This window comes from Panulirus ornatus, chromosome 30 (assembly GCF_036320965.1).
Source record: "Panulirus ornatus isolate Po-2019 chromosome 30, ASM3632096v1, whole genome shotgun sequence".
Classification (NCBI taxonomy): Eukaryota; Metazoa; Arthropoda; class Malacostraca; order Decapoda; family Palinuridae; genus Panulirus; species Panulirus ornatus.
In genome coordinates this window covers 27,000,204-27,019,593 of record NC_092253.1, presented here as the reverse complement: position 1 = coordinate 27,019,593, position 19,390 = coordinate 27,000,204, and the positions used below count along the sequence as shown (strand labels likewise).

Genomic DNA, 19,390 nt, shown 5'->3' with positions numbered 1-19,390 from the left:
ACATTTTTCAAGGCTCCCAAAATTTTCGCCCCCTCCCCCACCCTATGATCCACTTCCGCTTCCATGGTTCCATCCGCTGACAGATCCACTCCCAGATATCTAAAACACTTCACTTCCTCCAGCCTCTCACCATTCAAACTCACCTCCCAATTGACTTGACCCTCAACCCTACTGTACCTAATAACCTTGCTCTTATTGACATTTACTCTTAACTTTCTTCTTCCACACACTTTACCAAACTCCGTCACCAGCTTCTGCAGTTTCTCACATGAATCCGCCACCAGCGCTGTATCATCAGCGAACAACAACTGACTCACTTCCCAAGCTCTCTCATCCCCAACAGACTTCATACTTGCCCCTCTTTCCAAAACTCTTGCATTTACCTCCCTAACAACCCCATCCATAAACAAATTAAACAACCATGGAGACATCACACACCCCTGCCGCAAACCTACATTCACTGAGAACCAATCACTTTCCTCTCTTCCTACACGTACACATGCCTTACATCCTCGATAAAAACTTTTCACTGCTTCTAACAACTTTCCTCCCACACCATATATTCTTAATACCTTCCACAGAGCATCTCTATCAACTCTATCATATGCCTTCTCCAGATCCATAAATGCTACATACAAATCCATTTGCTTTTCTAAGTATTTCTCACATACATTCTTCAAAGCAAACACCTGATCCACACATCCTCTACCACTTCTGAAACCACACTGCTCTTCCCCAATCTGATGCTCTGTACATGCCTTCACCCTCTCAATCAATACCCTCCCATATAATTTACCAGGAATACTCAACAAACTTATACCTCTGTAATTTGAGCACTCACTCTTATCCCCTTTGCCTTTGTACAATGGCACTATGCAAGCATTCCGCCAATCCTCAGGCACCTCACCATGAGTCATACATACATTAAATAACCTTACCAACCAGTCAACAATACAGTCACCCCCTTTTTTAATAAATTCCACTGCAATACCATCCAAACCTGCTGCCTTGCCGGCTTTCATCTTCCGCAAAGCTTTTACTACCTCTTCTCTGTTTACCAAATCATTTTCCCTAACCCTCTCACTTTGCACACCACCTCGACCCAAACACCCTATATCTGCCACTCTGTCATCAGACACATTCAACAAACCTTCAAAATACTCATTCCATCTCCTTCTCACATCACCACTACTTGTTATCACCTCCCCATTTACGCCCTTCACTGAAGTTCCCATTTGCTCCCTTGTCTTACGCACCCTATTTACCTCCTTCCAGAACATCTTTTTATTCTCCCTAAAATTTACTGATAGTCTCTCACCCCAACTCTCATTTGCCCTTTTTTTCACCTCTTGCACCTTTCTCTTGACCTCCTGTCTCTTTCTTTTATACTTCTCCCACTCAATTGCATTTTTTCCCTGCAAAAATCGTCCAAATGCCTCTCTCTTCTCTTTCACTAATACTCTTACTTCTTCATCCCACCACTCACTACCCTTTCTAAACAGCCCACCTCCCACTCTTCTCATGCCACAAGCATCTTTTGCGCAATCCATCACTGATTCCCTAAATACATCCCATTCCTCCCCCACTCCCCTTACTTCCATTGTTCTCACCTTTTTCCATTCTGTACACAGTCTCTCTTGATACTTCTTCACACAGGTCTCCTTCCCAAGCTCACTTACTCTCACCACCTTCTTCACCCCAACATTCACTCTTCTTTTCTGAAAACCCATACTAATCTTCACCTTAGCCTCCACAAGATAATGATCAGACATCCCTCCAGTTGCACCTCTCAGCACATTGACATCCAGAAGTCTCTCTTTCGCACGCCTGTCCATTAACACGTAATCCAATAACGCTCTCTGGCCATCTCTCCTACTTACATAAGTATACTTATATATATATATATATATATATATATATATATATATATATATATATATATGAATATATTTTTTTTTTTCTTTTTGCTTTGTCGCTGTCTCCCGCGTTTGCAAGGTAGCGCAAGGAAACAGATGAAAGAAATGGCCCAACCCCCCCCCATACACATGTATATACATACGTCCACACACGCAAATATACATACCTACACAGCTTTCCATGGTTTACCCCAGACGCTTCACATGCCTTGATTCAATCCACTGACATCACGTCAACCCCGGTATACCACATCGCTCCAATTCACTCTATTCCTTGCCCTCCTTTCACCCTCCTGCATGTTCAGGCCCCAATCACACAAAATCTTTTTCACTCCATCTTTCCACCTCCAATTTGGTCTCCCTCTTCTCCTCCTTCCCTCCACCTCCGACACATATATCCTCTTGGTCAATCTTTCCTCACTCATTCTCTCCATGTGACCAAACCATTTCAAAACACCCTCTTCTGCTCTCTCAACCACGCTCTTTTTATTTCCACACATCTCTCTTACCCTTACGTTACTTACTCGATCAAACCACCTCACACCACACATTGTCCTCAAACATCTCATTTCCAGCACATCCATCCTCCTGCGCACAACTCTATCCATAGTCCACGCCTCGCAACCATACAACATTGTTGGAACCACTATTCCTTCAAACATACCCATTTTTGCTTTCTGAGATAATGTTCTCGACTTCCACACATTCTTCAAGGCTCCCAGAATTTTCGCCCCCTCCCCCACCCTATGATCCACTTCCGCTTCCATGTTTCCATCCGCTGCCAGATCCACTCCCAGATATCTAAAACACTTCACTTCCTCCAGTTTTTCTCCATTCAAACTCACCTCCCAATTGACTTGACCCTCAACCCTACTGTACCTAATAACCTTGCTCTTATTCACATTTACTCTTAACTTTCTTCTTTCACACACTTTACCAAACTCAGTCACCAGCTTCTGCAGTTTCTCACATGAATCAGCCAACAGCGCTGTATCATCAGCGAACAACAACTGACTCACTTCCCAAGCTCTCTCATCCCCAACAGACTTCATACTTGCCCCTCTTTCCAAAACTCTTGCATTCACCTCCCTAACAACCCCATCCATAAACAAATTAAACAACCATGGAGACATCACACACCCCTGCCGCAAACCTACATTCACTAAGAACCAATCACTTTCCTCTCTTCCTACACGTACACATGCCTTACATCCTCGATAAAAACTTTTCACTGCTTCTAACAACTTGCCTCCCACACCATATATTCTTAATACCTTCCACAGAGCATCTCTATCAACTCTATCATATGCCTTCTCCAGATCCATAAATGCTACATACAAATCCATTTGCTTTTCTAAGTATTTCTCACATACATTCTTCAAAGCAAACACCTGCTCCACACATCCTCTACCACTTCTGAAACCACACTGCTCTTCCCCAATCCGAAGCTCTGTACATGCCTTCACCCTCTCAATCAATACCCTCCCATATAATTTGCCAGGAATACTCAACAAACTTATACCTCTGTAATTTGAGCACTCACTCTTATCCCCTTTGCCTTTGTACAATGGCACTATGCACGCATTCTGCCAATCCTCAGGCACCTCACCATGAGTCATACATACATTAAATAACCTTACCAACCAGTCAACAATACAGTCACCCCCTTTTTTAATAAATTCCACTGCAATACCATCCAAACCTGCTGCCTTCCCGGCTTTCATCTTCCGCAAAGCTTTTACTACCTCTTCTCTGTTTACCAAATCATTTTCCCTAACCCTCGCACTTTGCACACCACCTCGACCAAAACACCCTATATCTGCCACTCTATCATCAAACACATTCAACAAACCTTCAAAATACTCACTCCATCTCCTTCTCACATCACCACTACTTGTTATCACCTCCCCATTTGCGCCCTTCACTGAAGTTCCCAAATATATATATATATATATTATCCCTGGGGATAGGGGAGAAAGAATACTTCCCATGTATTCCCTGCATGTCGTAGAAGGTGACTAAAAGGGGAGGGAGCGGGGGGCTGGAAATCCTCCCCTCTCGCTTTTTTTTTTTTTTTTCCCAAAAGAGGGAATAGAGAAGGGGGCTAGGTCAGGATATTCCCTCAATGGCCCAGTCCTCTGTTCTCAACGCTACCTCGCTAATGCGGGAAATGGCGAATAGTATGAAAGAAAGAAAAAAGATATATATATATATACTTAGAAAAGCATATGGATTTGTATGTAGCATTTATGGATCTGGAGAAGGCATATGATAGAGTTGATAGAGATGCTCTATGGAAGGTTATTAAGAATATATGGTGTGGGAGGAAAGTTGTTAGAAGCAGTGAAAAGTTTTTATCGAGGATGTAAGGCATGTGTACGTGTGGGAAGAGAGGAAAGTGATTGGTTCTCAGTGAATGTAGGTTTGCGGCAGGGGTGTGTGATGTCTCCATGGTTGTTTAATTTGTTTATGGATGGGGTTGTTAGGGAGGTAAATGCAAGAGTTTTGGAAAGAGGGGCAAGTATGAAGTCAGTTGGGGATGAGAGAGCTTGGGAAGTGAGTCAGTTGTTGTTCGCTGATGATACAGCGCTGGTGGCTGATTCATGTGAGAAACTGCAGAAGCTGGTGACTGAGTTTGGTAAAGTGTGTGGAAGAAGAAAGTTAAGAGTAAATGTGAATAAGAGCAAGGTTATTAGGTACATTAGGGTTGAGGGTCAAGTCAATTGGGAGATGAGTTTGAATGGAGAAAAACTGGAGGAAGTGAAGTGTTTTAGATATCTGGGAGTGGATCTGGCAGCGGATGGAACCATGGAAGCGGAAGTGGATCATAGGGTGGGGGAGGGGGCGAAAATTCTGGGGGCCTTGAAGAATGTGTGGAAGTCAAGAACATTATCTCGGAAAGCAAAAATGGGTATGTTTGAAGGAATAGTGGTTCCAACAATGTTGTATGGTTGCGAGGCGTGGGCTATGGATAGAGTTGTGCGGAGGAGGGTGGATGTGCTGGAAATGAGATGTTTGAGGACAATGTGTGGTAAGAGGTGGTTTGATCGAGTGAGTAACGTAAGGGTAAGAGAGATGTGTGGAAATAAAAAGAGCGTGGTTGAGAGAGCAGAAGAGGGTGTTTTGAAGTGGTTTGGGCACATGGAGAGAATGAGTGAGGAAAGATTGACCAAGAGGATATATGTGTCGGAGGTGGAGGGAACGAGGAGAAGAGGGAGACCAAATTGGAGGTGGAAAGATGGAGTGAAAAAGATTTTGTGTGATCGGGGCCTGAACATGCAGGAGGGTGAAAGGAGGGCAAGGAATAGAGTGAATTGGAGCGATGTGGTATACCGGGGTTGACGTGCTGTCAGTGGATTGAATCAAGGCATGTGAAGCATCTGGGATAAACCATGGAAAGCTGTGTAGGTATGTATATTTGCGTGTGTGGAAGTATGTATATACATGTGTATGGGGGGGGGGCCACTTCTTTCGTCTGTTTCCTTGCGCTACCTCGCAAACGCGGGAGACAGCGACAAAGTATAATAAAAAAAAATATATATATATATATATATATATATATATATATATATATATATATATATATATATATATATATATATATATATTTTTTTTTTTTTTTCAAACTATTCGCCATTTCCCGCGTTATCGAGGTAGCGTTAAGAACAGAGGACTGGGCCATTGAGGGAATATCCTCACTTGGCCCCCTTCTCTGTTCCTTCTTTTGGAAAATTAAAAAAATTGAGAGGGGAGGATTTCCAGCCCCCTGCTCTCTTCCCTTTTAGTCGCCTTCTACAACACGCAGGGAATACGTGGGAAGTATTCTTTCTCCCCTATCCCCAGGGATAATATATATATATATATTGACAGGCGCGCGAAAGAGAGACTTTTGGATGTTAATGTGCTGAGAGGTGCAACTGGAGGGATGTCTGATCATTATCTTGTGGAGGCTAAGGTGAAGATTTGTATGGGTTTTCAGAAAAGAAGAGTGAATGTTGGGGTGAAGAGGGTGGTGAGAGTAAGTGAGCTTGGGTAGGAGACTTGTGTGAGGAAGTACCAGGAGAGACTGAGTACAGAATGGAAAAAGGTGAGAACAAAGGAAGTAAGGGGAGTGGGGGAGGAATGGGATGTATTTAGGGAATCAGTGATGGATTGCGCAAAAGATGCTTGTGGCATGAGAAGAGTGGGAGGTGGGTTGATTAGAAAGGGTAGCGAGTGGTGGGATGAAGAAGTAAGAGTATTAGTGAAAGAGAAGAGAGAGGCATTTGGACGATTTTTGCAGGGAAAAAATGAAATTGAGTGGGAGATGTATAAAAGAAAGAGACAGGAGGTCAAGAGAAAGGTGCAAGAGGTGAAAAAAAGGGCAAATGAGAGTTGGGGTGAGAGAGTATCATTAAATTTTAGGGAGAATAAAAAGATGTTCTGGAAGGAGGTAAATAAAGTGCGCAAGACAAGGGAGCAAATGGGAACTTCAGTGAAGGGTGCAAATGGGGAGGTGATAACAAGTAGTGGTGATGTGAGAAGGAGATGGAGTGAGTATTTTGAAGGTTTGTTGAATGTGTTTGATGATAGAGTGGCAGATATAGGGTGTTTTGGTCGAGGTGGTGTGCAAAGTGAGAGGGTTAGGGAAAATGATTTGGTAAACAGAGAAGAGGTAGTAAAAGCTTTGCGGAAGATGAAAGCCGGCAAGGCAGCAGGTTTGGATGGTATTGCAGTGGAATTTATTAAAAAAGGGGGTGACTGTATTGTTGACTGGTTGGTAAGGTTATTTAATGTATGTATGACTCATGGTGAGGTGCCTGAGGATTGGCGGAATGCGTGCATAGTGCCATTGTACAAAGGCAAAGGGGATAAGAGTGAGTGCTCAAATTACAGAGGTATAAGTTTGTTGAGTATTCCTGGTAAATTATATGGGAGGATATTGATTGAGAGGGTGAAGGCATGTACAGAGCATCAGATTGGGGAAGAGCAGTGTGGTTTCAGAAGTGGTAGAGGATGTGTGGATCAGGTGTTTGCTTTGAAGAATGTATGTGAGAAATACTTAGAAAAGCAAATGGATTTGTATGTAGCATTTATGGATCTGGAGAAGGCATATGATAGAGTTGATAGAGATGCTCTGTGGAAGGTATTAAGAATATATGGTGTGGGAGGCAAGTTGTTAGAAGCAGTGAAAAGTTTTTATCGAGGATGTAAGGCATGTGTACGTGTAGGAAGAGAGGAAAGTGATTGGTTCTCAGTGAATGTAGGTTTGCGGCAGGGGTGGGTGATGTCTCCATGGTTGTTTAATTTGTTTATGGATGGGGTGGTTAGGGAGGTGAATGCAAGAGTTTTGGAAAGAGGGGCAAAAATGAAGTCTGTTGGGGATGAGAGAGCTTGGGAAGTGAGTCAGTTGTTGTTCGCTGATGATACAGCGCTGGTGGCTGATTCATGTGAGAAACTGCAGAAGCTGGTGACTGAGTTTGGTAAAGTGTGTGGAAGAAGAAAGTTAAGAGTAAATGTGAATAAGAGCAAGGTTATTAGGTACAGTAGGGTTGAGGGTCAAGTCAATTGGGAGGTGAGTTTGAATGGAGAAAAACTGGAGGAAGTGAAGTGTTTTAGATATCTGGGAGTGGATCTCGCAGCGGATGGAACCATGGAAGCGAAAGTGGATCATAGGGTGGGGGAGGGGGCGAAAATTCTGGGAGCCTTGAAGAATGTGTGGAAGTCGAGAACATTATCTCGGAAAGCAAAAATGGGTATGTTTGAAGGAATAGTGGTTCCAACAATGTTGTATGGTTGCGAGGCGTGGGCTATGGATAGAGTTGTGCGCAGGAGGATAGATGTGCTGGAAATGAGATGTTTGAGGACAATGTGTGGTGTGAGGTGGTTTGATCGAGTAAGTAACGTAAGGGTAAGAGAGATGTGTGGAAATAAAAAGAGCGAGGTTGAGAGAGCAGAAGAGGGTGTTTTGAAATAGTTTGGTCACATGGAGAGAATGAGTGAGGAAAGATTGACCAAGAGGATATATGTGTCGGAGGTGGAGGGAACGAGAAGAAGTGGGAGACCAAATTGGAGGTGGAAAGATGGAGTGAAAAAGATTTTGTGTGATCGGGGCTTGAACATGCAGGAGGGTGAAATGAGGGCAAGGAATAGAGTAAATTGGAGCGATGTGGTATACCGGGGTTGACGTGCTGTCAGTGGATTGAATCAAGGCATGTGAAACGTCTGGGGTAAACCATGGAAAGCTGTGTAGGTATGTGTATTTGCGTGTGTGGACGTATGTATATACATGTGTATGGGGGTGGGTTGGGCCATTTCTTTCGTCTGTTTCCTTGCGCTACCTCGCAAACGCGGGAGACAGTGACAAAGCAAAAAAAAAAAAAAAAATATATAAATATATATATATATATTGACAGGCACGCGAAAGAGAGACTTTTGGATGTTAATGTGCTGAGAGGTGCAACTGGAGGAATGTCTGATCATTATCTTGTGGAGGCTAAGGTGAAGATTTGTATGGGTTTCCAGAAAAGAAGAGTGAATGTTGGGGTGAAGAGGGTGGTGAGAGTAAGTGAGCTTGGGAAGGAGACTTGTGTGAGGAAGTACCAGGAGAGACTGAGTACAGAATGGAAAAAGGTGAGAACAATGGAAGTAAGGGGAGTGGGGGAGGAATGGGATGTATTTAGGGAAGCAGTGATGGATTGCGCAAAAGATGCTTGTGGCATGAGAAGAGTGGGAGGTGGGTTGATTAGAAAGGGTAGTGAGTGGTGGGATGAAGAAGTAAGATTATTAGTGAAAGAGAAGAGAGAGGCATTTGGACGATTTTTGCAGGGAAAAAATGCAATTGAGTGGGAGACGTACAAAAGAAAGAGACAGGAGGTCAAGAGAAAGGTGCAAGAGGTGAAAAAAAGGGCAAATGAGAGTTGGGGTGAGAGAGTATCATTAAATTTTAGGGAGAATAAAAAGATGTTCTGGAAGGAGGTAAATAAAGTGCGTGAGACAAGGGAGCAAATGGGAACTTCAGTGAAGGGCGCAAATGGGGAGGTGATAACAAGTAGTGGTGATGTGAGAAGGAGATGGAGTGAGTATTTTGAAGGTTTGTTGAATGTGTTTGATGATAGAGTGGCAGATATAGGGTGTTTTGGTCGAGGTGGTGTGCAAAGTGCGAGGGTTAGGGAAAATGATTTGGTAAACAGAGAAGAGGTAGTAAAAGCTTTGCGGAAGATGAAAGCCGGCAAGGCAGCAGGTTTGGATGGTATTGCAGTGGAATTTATTAAAAAAGGGGGTGACTGTATTGTTGACTGGTTGGTAAGGTTATTTAATGTATGTATGACTCATGGTGAGGTGCCTGAGGATTGGCGGAATGAGTGCATAGTGCCATTGTACAAAGGCAAAGGGGATAAGAGTGAGTGCTCAAATTACAGAGGTATAAGTTTGTTGAGTATTCCTGGCAAATTATATGGGAGGGTATTGATTGAGAGGGTGAAGGCATATACAGAACATCAGATTGGGGAAGAGCAGTGTGGTTTCAGAAGTGGTAGAGGATGTGTGGATCAGGTGTTTGCTTTGAAGAATGTATGTGAGAAATACTTAGAAAAGCAAATGGATTTGTATGTAGCATTTATGGATCTGGAGAAGGCATATGATAGAGTTGATAGAGATGCTCTGTGGAAGGTATAGAGATGCTCTGTGGAAGGTATTAAGAATATATGGTGTGGGAGGCAAGTTGTTAGAAGCAGTGAAAAGTTTTTATCGAGGATGTAAGGCATGTGTACGAGTAGGAAGAGAGGAAAGTGATTGGTTCTCAGTGAATGTAGGTTTCGGCAGGGGTGTGTGATGTCTCCTTGGTTGTTTAATTTGTTTATGGATGGGGTTGTTAGGGAGGTGAATGCAAGAGTTTTGGAAAGAGGGGCAAGTATGAAGTCTGTTTGGGATGAGAGAGCTTGGGAAGTGAGTCAGTTGTTGTTCGCTGATGATACAGCGCTGGTGGCTGATTCATGTGAGAAACTGCAGAAGCTGGTGACTGAGTTTGGTAAAGTGTGTGAAAGAAGAAAGTTAAGAGTAAATGTGAATAAGAGCAAGGTTATTAGGTACAGTAGGGTTGAGGGTCAAGTCAATTGGGAGGTGAGTTTGAATGGAGAAAAACTGGAGGAAGTGAAGTGTTTTAGATATCTGGGAGTGGATCTGTCAGCGGATGGAACCATGGAAGCGGAAGTGGATCATAGGGTGGGGGAGGGGGCGAAAATTCTGGGGGCCTTGAAGAATGTGTGGAAGTCGGGAACATTACCTCAGAAAGCAAAAATGGGTATGTTTGAAGGAATAGTGGTTCGAACAATGTTGTATGGTTGCGAGGCGTGGGCTATGGATAGAGTTGTGCGCAGGAGGATGGATGTGCTGGAAATGAGATGTTTGAGGACAATGTGTGGTGTGAGGTGGTTTGATCGAGTGAGTAACGTAAGGGTAAGAGAGATGTGTGGAAATAAAAAGAGCGTGGTTGAGAGAGCAGAAGAGGGTGTTTTGAAGTGGTTTGGGCACATGGAGAGAATGAGTGAGGAAAGATTGACCAAGAGGATATATGTGTCGGAGGTGGAGGGAACGAGGAGAAGAGGGAGACCAAATTGGAGGTGGAAAGATGGAGTGAAAAAGATTTTGTGTGATCGGGGCCTGAACATGCAGGAGGGTGAAAGGAGGGCAAGGAATAGAGTGAATTGGAGCGATGTGGTATACCGGGGTTGACGTGCTGTCAGTGGATTGAATCAAGGCATGTGAAGCGTCTGGGGTAAACCATGGAAAGCTGTGTAGGTATGTATATTTGCATGTGTGGACGTATGTATATACATGTGTATGGGGGGGGTTGGGCCATTTCTTTCGTCTGTTTCCTTGCGCTACCTCGCAAACGCGGGAGACAGCGACAAAGTAAAAAAAAAAAAAAATATATATATATATATATATATATATATATATATATACAGAAAAGCAAATGGATTTGTATGTAGCATTTATGGATCTGGAGAAGGCATATGATAGAGTTGATAGAGATGCTCTGTGGAAGGTACTAAGAATATATGGTGTGGGATGCAAGTTGTTAGAAGCAGTGAAAAGTTTTTATCGAGGATGTAAGGTATGTGTACGTGTAGGAAGAGAGGAAAGTGATTGGTTCTCAGTGAATGTAGGTTTGCGGCAGGGGTGTGTGATGTCTCCATGGTTGTTTAATTCGTTTATGGATGGGGTTGTTAGGGAGGTAAATGCAAGAGTTTTGGAAAGAGGGGCAAGTATGCAGTCTATTTGGGATGAGAGAGCTTGGGAAGTGAATCAGTTGTTGTTCGCTGATGATACAGCGCTTGTGGCTGATTCATGTGAGAAACTGCAGAAGCTGGAGACTGAGTTTGGTAAAGTGTGTGAAAGAAGAAAGCCGAGAGTAAATGTGAATAAGAGCAAGGCTATTAGGTACAGTAAGGTTGCGGGTCAAGTCAATTGGGAGGTAAGTTTGAATGGAGAAAAACTGGAGGAAGTAAAGTGTTTTAGATATCTGGGAGTGGATCTGGCAGCAGATGGAAACATGGAAGCAGAAGTGAATCATAGGGTGGGGAGGGGGCGAAAATCCTGGGAGCCTTGAAGAACGTGTGGAAGTCGAGACCATTATCTCCGAAAGCAAAAATGGCTATGTTTGAAGGAATAGTGGTTCCAACAATGTTGTATGGTTGCGAGACATGGGCTATGGATAGAGTAGTGCACAGGAGGGTGGATGTGCTGGAAATGAGATGCTTGAGGACAATATGTGGTGTGAGGTGGTTTGATCGAGTAAGTAATGTAAGGGTAAGAGAGATGTGTGGAAATAAGAAGAGCGTGGTTGAGAGAGCAGAAGAGGGTGTTTTGAAATGGTTTGGGCACATGGAGAGAATGAGTGAGGAAAGATTGACCAAGAGGATATATGTGTCGGAGGTGGAGGGAACGAGGGGAAGTGGGAGACCAAATTGGAGGTGGAAAGATGGAGTGAAAAAGATTTTGAGTGATCGGGGCCTGAACATGCAGGAGGGTGAAAGGCGGGCAAGGAATAGAGTGAATTGGATCGATGTGGTATACCGGGGTTGACATGCTGTCAATGGATTGAATTAGGGCATGTGAAGTGTCTGGGGTAAACCATGGAAGGTTCTTTGGGGCCTGGATGTGGAAAGGGAGCTGTGGTTTTGGGCATTATTGCATGACAGCTGGAGACTGAGTGTGAACGAATGGGGCCTTTGTTGTCTTTTCCTAGCGCTACCTCGCACACATGAGGGGGGAGAGGGTTGTTATTCCATGTGTGGCGAGGTGGCGATGGGAACAAATAAAGGCAGACAGTAAGTATTATGTACATGTGTATATATGTATATGTCTGTGTGTGTATATATATATGTGTACATTGAGATGTATTGGTATGTATATTTGCGTGTGTGGACGTGTATGTATATACATGTGTATGTGGGCGGGTTGGGCCATTCTTTCGTCTGTTTCCTTGCATTACCTCGCAAACGCAGGAGACAGCGACAAAGCAAAAAAAAAAAAAAAATATATATATATTTCTATTTATTTATTTATCCCTGGAGATAGGGGAGAAAGAATACTTCCCTCGTAGAAGGTGACTAAAAGGGAAGGGAGCGGGGGGCTGGAAATCCTCCCCTCTTGTTTTTTTATTCCCCCCCCCGAAAGAAGGAACAGAGAGGGGGGCCAGATGAGGATATTCCCTCAAAGGCCCAGTCCTCTGTTCTTAACACTGCCTCATTAACGCGGGAAATGGCGAATAGTATGATATATATATATATATATATATATATATATATATATAAAAAAAAAATATATATAATATATTATTTTTTTTTATTATACTTTGTAGCTGTCTCCCGCATTTGCGAGGTAGCGCAAGGAAACAGACGAAAGAAATGGCCCAACCCCCCCCCATACACATGTATATACATACGTCAACACACGCAAATATACACACCTACACAACTTTCCATGGTTTACCCCAGACGCTTCACATGCCTTGATTCAATCCACTGACGGCATGTCAACCCCGGTATACCACATCACTCCAATTCACTCTATTCCTTGCCCTCCTTTCACCCTCCAACATGTTCAGGCCCCGATCACACAAAATCTTTTTCACTCCATCTTTCCACCTCCAATTTGGTCTCCCTCTTCTCCTCGTTCCCTCCACCTCCGACACATATATCCTCTTGGTCAATCTTTCCTCACTCATTCTCTCCATGTGCCCAAACCACTTCAAAACACCCTCTTCTGCTCTCTCAACCACGCTCTTTTTATTTCCACACATGTCTCTTACCCTTACATTACTCACTCGATCAAACCACCTCACACCACACATTGTCCTCAAACATCTCATTTCCAGCACATCCATCCTCCTGCGCACAACTCTATCCATAGCCCACGCCTCGCAACCATACAACATTGTTGGAACCACTATTCCTTCAAAGATACCCATTTTTGCTTTCCGAGATAATGTTCTCGACTTCCACACATTTTTCAAGGCTCCCAAAATTTTCGCCCCCTCCCCCACCCTATGATCCACTTCCGCTTCCATGGTTCCATCCGCTGACAGATCCACTCCCAGATATCTAAAACACTTCACTTCCTCCAGTTTTTCTCCATTCAAACTCACCTCCCAATTGACTTGACCCTCAACCCTACTGTACCTAATAACCTTGCTCTTATTCACATTTACTCTTAACTTTCTTCTTCCACACACTTTACCAAACTCAGTCACCAGCTTCTGCAGTTTCTCACATGAATCAGCCACCAGCGCTGTATCATCAGCGAACAACAACTGACTCACTTCCCAAGCTCTCTCATCCCCAACAGACTTCATACTTGCCCCTCTTTCCAAAACTCTTGCATTTACCTCCCTAACAACCCCATCCATAAACAAATTAAACAACCATGGAGACATCACACACCCCTGCCACAAACCTTCAATCACTGAGAACCAATCACTTTCCTCTCTTCCTACACGTACACATGCCTTATATCCTCGATAAAAACTTTTCACTGCTTCTAACAACTTTCCTCCCACACCATATATTCTTAATATGTTCCACAGAGCATCTCTATCAACTCTATCATATGCCTTCTCCAGATCCATAAATGCTACATACAAATCCATTTGCTTTTCTAAGTATTTCTCACATACATTCTTCAAAGCAAACACCTGATCCACACATCCTCTACCACTTCTGAAACCACACTGCTCTTCCCCAATCTGATGCTCTGTACATGCCTTCACCCTCTCAATCAATACCCTCCCATATAATTTACCAGGAATACTCAACAAACTTATACCTCTGTAATTTGAGCACTCACTCTTATCCCCTTTGCCTTTGTACAATGGCACTATGCACGCATTCCGCCAATCCTCAGGCACCTCACCATGAGTCATACATACATTAAATAACCTTACCAACCAGTCAACAATACAGTCACCCCCTTTTTAATAAATTCCACTGCAATACCATCCAAACCTGCTGCCTTGCCGGCTTTCATCTTCCGCAAAGCTTTCACTACCTCTTCTCTGTTTACCAAATCATTTTCCCTAACCCTCTCACTTTGCACACCACCTCGACCAAAACACCCTATATCTGCCACTCTATCATCAAACACATTCAACAAACCTTCAAAATACTCACTCCATCTCCTTCTCACATCACCACTACTTGTTATCACCTCCCCATTTGCGCCCTTCACTGAAGTTCCCATTTGCTCCCTTGTCTTACGCACTTTATTTACCTCCTTCCAGAACATCTTTTTATTCTCCCTAAAATTTAATGATACTCTCTCACCCCAACTCTCATTTGCCCTTTTTTTCACCTCTTGCACCTTTCTCTCGACCTCCTGTCTCTTTCTTTTATACATCTCCCACTCAATTGCATTTTTTCCCTGCAAAAATCGTCCAAATGCCTCTCTCTTGCCTCATCTATATATATATATATATATATATATATATATATATATGGGAACTTCAGTGAAGGGCGTAAATGGGGAGGTGATAACAAGTAGCGGTGATGTGAGAAGGAGATGGAATGAGTATTTTGAAGGTTTGTTGAATGTGTCTGATGACAGAGTGGCAGATATAGGGTGTTTTGGTCGAGGTGGTGTGCAAAGTGAGAGGGTTAGGGAAAATGATTTGGTAAACAGAGAAGAGGTAGTAAAAGCTTTGCGGAAGATGAAAGCCGGCAAGGCAGCAGGTTTGGATGGTATTGCAGTGGAATTTATTAAGAAAGGGGGTGACTGTATTGTTGACTGGTTGGTAAGGTTATTTAATGTATGTATGACTCATGGTGAGGTGCCTGAGGATTGGCGGAATGCGTGCATAGTGCCATTGTACAAAGGCAAAGGGGATAAGAGTGAGTGCTCAAATTACAGAGGTATAAGTTTGTTGAGTATTCCTGGTAAATTATATGGGAGGGTATTGATTGAGAGGGTGAAGGCATGTACAGAGCATCAGATTGGGGAAGAGCAGTGCGGTTTCAGAAGTGGTAGAGGATGTGTGGATCAGGTGTTTGCTTTGAAGAATGTATGTGAGAAATACTTAGAAAAGCAAATGGATTTGTATGTAGCATTTATGGATCTGGAGAAGGCATATGATAGAGTTGATAGAGATGCTCTGTGGAAGGTATTAAGAATATATGGTGTGGGAGGCAAGTTGTTAGAAGCAGTGAAAAGTTTTTATCGAGGATGTAAGGCATGTGTACGTGTAGGAAGAGAGGAAAGTGATTGGTTCTCAGTGAATGTAGGTTTGCGGCAGGGGTGTGTGATGTCTCCATGGTTGTTTAATTTGTTTATGGATGGGGTTGTAAAGGAGGTAAATGCAAGAGTCCTGGAAAGAGGGGCAAGTATGAAGTCTGTTGGGGATGAGAGAGCTTGGGAAGTGAGTCAATTGTTGTTCGCTGATGATACAGCGCTGGTGGCTGATTCATGTGAGAAACTGCAGAAGCTGGTGACTGAGTTTGGTAAAGTGTGTGGAAGAAGAAAGTTGAGAGTAAATGTGAATAAGAGCAAGGTTATTAGGTACAGTAGGGGTGAGGGTCAAGTCAATTGGGAGGTGAGTTTGAATGGAGAAAAACTGGAGGAAGTGAAGTGTTTTAGATATCTGGGAGTGGATCTGTCAGCGGATGGAACCATGGAAGCGGAAGTGGATCATAGGGTGGGGGAGGGGGCGAAAATTTTGGGAGCCTTGAAAAATGTGTGGAAGTCGAGAACATTATCTCGGAAAGCAAAAATGGGTATGTTTGAGGGAATAGTGGTTCCAACAATGCTGTATGGTTGCGAGGCGTGGGCTATGGATAGAGATGTGCGCAGGAGGATGGATGTGCTGGAAATGAGATGTTTGAGGACAATGTGTGGTGTGAGGTGGTTTGATCGAGTAAGTAACGTAAGGGTAAGAGAGATGTGTGGAAATAAAAAGAGCGTGGTTGAGAGAGCAGAAGAGGGTGTTTTGAAATGGTTTGGGCACATGGAGAGAATGAGTGAGGAGAGATTGACCAAGAGGATATATGTGTCGGAGGTGGAGGGAACGAGGAGAAGAGGGAGACCAAATTGGAGGTGGAAAGATGGAGTGAAAAAGATTTTGTGTGATCGGGGCCTGAACATGCAGGAGGGTGAAAGGAGGGCAAGAAATAGAGTGAATTGGAGTCATGTGGTATACAGGGGTTGACGTGCTGTCAGTGGATTGAAGCAAAGCATGTGAAGCGTCTGGGGTAAACCATGGAAAGCTGTGTAGGTATGTATATTTGCGTGTGTGGACGTGTGTATGTACATGTGTATGGGGGGGGGGTTGGGCCATTTCTTTCGTCTGTTTCCTTGCGCTACCTCGCAAACGCGGGAGACAGCGACAAAGTATAAAAAAAAAAAAAAAAAAAAAATATATATATATATATAAATATATAAATGCACATATACATATATGTGTGTCCAATCAGGCCTTAGTGAAAGGTATTAGTAGTCCATACTAATGGGCTAATCTAAACTCATGAAGGAATATGTCAAGAAACTTAAAAGTCTTACCTGGTACAAGAAGATGAAGAAAATCACATCATCTCGTAGGCAGCCTAACCGATACATGGTTGGCATCTTAATGACAAAGGCAAATATATCATCAATGAATGTGTTTAGGGCCTTATAGGTGAGCATCCGCCATGGTAGGTGAGCCACAGACTTTAGCTTGTAGTTGATGAACAATTGTGGAGTCATCATAATGAAGCCTGTGGGGTCCAAGCTAATTGGTTAACACTTTTTGCAAAGACAATATGAACGGATAAGGAAAACACTTAAGGAAAATTATTTAATTTTGTCAACGGAAGTCAAATTTCTGCATTCCAGCCTGATATAAAATTTCTGATTTAGAAGGGAAGAGATACACCATATGTGAATAGCAGTTATAAGAACCAAGAGACATTTAAAATGAAATGAAAAAGCATTCTCAGTATTTCTAGAATGGTGGAGAAATGACCAAGGAAAAAAAAAAGCCTTATTCTGGTATGCATGGACTGAACTGAGGTGATGTGAGAGATGTTTCATCTCCAAAATAAGAATCCAGTGACTACTGTTTATGGTGAGGCCTTCATACATCTGGTTTTAATGGTAGAACAAATCCTAATACATCTTATGGTAGGGATACTGTACATCTAGGGACATGGTCCAGTCTTAGATGTCAGATAGCATGATTTGTTGCAGCAGTTACCCCATGTGGAGGTATGCAACTTTTGCTTGCTGTCCACATGTTTAATGACATTTTCATTACTTTTCTTCCAGGTGATATTTTTCCTTGACCAGAGCTAACCATGGGTCCTAACAACTTGTTCCAAGATGAAAAGGCCCATTTTCTTGCTTGGAAGCAAGAAAATGTGTACTAGTGAGATTTCAAGACATAATGACAAGGCCAAATCCTTTGTCTGGGCACTTAATTGGGTTCCTTTCTAACATCGTTAATGTCAATCATATATTGTACATGCACTGTATTCTGTGCACACAAGAATGCAAAAATGGCAAAAATTCAGACAACTTAAACCCATAAACCCAATGATACTATCTGATAGCCTAATTATCAAAAGTTTATTATAAATTCATAAAAATGGTTAGATTATGAAAAACTAATTTAGGTTTATGAGGTGAAGTAATTTTTTTGGTACATCATGGTTATCACTAACAACGTACAGTCAAACAGTATTTCTGAAGGCATAAATTTTTAGTGATAAACAGTCAGTATGCAGAATTACATTCCTCAGCTTGCTTTACATATATACATATACCCATATGATCTGTGTTCTATACCTAGAGATACCATTTGTTCATTTTCTATTAATTACATGCTGTACTGCAAGATGGCACTCAGATGTAATGCAGCACCATGTTGCTAAGGTTGGCTTATCCAGTACATGGTGGAGCAACTGGTTTATCTAACTACTGCACCAGACAAAATGACTAGATGGATATTAATTGTACGTGGAGTTACTGCGATTAACATACAGTCCCCCTTAGGAAATCACCAAGCTAAAAATTATTTTTAACGTGGTCAATGATAACTGAACTCATCCAATAAGACTTAATCTACATAGGTTGATAACAATGATTACATTTAATCCATAACAATTGGCAAATGAGTAATTTTTCTAGTTATTGAAATGCAAGACTATGTAATAAAAAATGCAAAGGAAAATGACTTTCTTTACTGTTTACATGAGCAGTATGACAGTTATAAAATTTCAGCAATATGGTTCAAGTGGCAGATGATCAATGCTTCCAGGGATGAGCATTTTTCAGCACAAAATTTTCTTTTCCATTGGAAGTGTTTTAGTACAGTAATGCTATTATCTCTTATTTTCTTCTTTCTTTCAAACTATTCGCCATTTCCCGCATTAGCGAGGTAGCGTTAAGAACAGAGGACTGGGCCTTTGAGGGAATACCCTCACTTGGCCCAATTCTCTGTTCCTTCTTTTGGAAAATTGAAAAAAAAAAAAAAAAAAAAAGAGAGGGGAGGATTTCCAGCCCCCCGCTCTCTCCCCTTTTAGTCGCCTTCTACGACACGCAGGGAATACGTGGGAAGTATTCTTAATCCCCTATCCCCAGGGATAATTATCTCTTATTATTTTAGGTTTTATTATAAAATAATGCAAATAGTGACAGAAGTACAGAGTAAGCTTTTTCAAAAATGTAAGCTGTTATGGGTGTTTATTTGAATTTATTTTGGCTTTTCTGTGGACCACCCACAAAACAGTCCATGGACCGAAAGTGGTTCATCAACCAAAGGTTATGTAAATATGATTTAGACAAAAGCATTAACACCACCATTGTAGAGAAAAGGAGTAAAACCAAATGGAAGTAGTAAAAAGTGAAACAGTGAAATCAAAAAAATAATAGTTGGCTAATCCACTGATATCATATGACATAAAGATTATAACTATGGGATGCTGTAAGGAATTTTTGAAGATGAGTAAGCAAATGATAAATTA

The 19,390-nt window shown here is 42.4% G+C and overlaps 1 protein-coding gene across 1 annotated transcript in view; it reads right to left on the bottom strand.

Annotated features, from left to right (window-relative positions):
- The window catches only part of LOC139758522 (putative lipid scramblase CLPTM1), a 192,902-nt gene that overhangs the window by 37,675 nt on the left and 135,837 nt on the right, over positions 1-19,390 (bottom strand). The window contains 1 exon segment of the mRNA XM_071680042.1: positions 16,947-17,143. Coding sequence (XP_071536143.1) covers positions 16,947-17,143 — 197 coding nt within the window.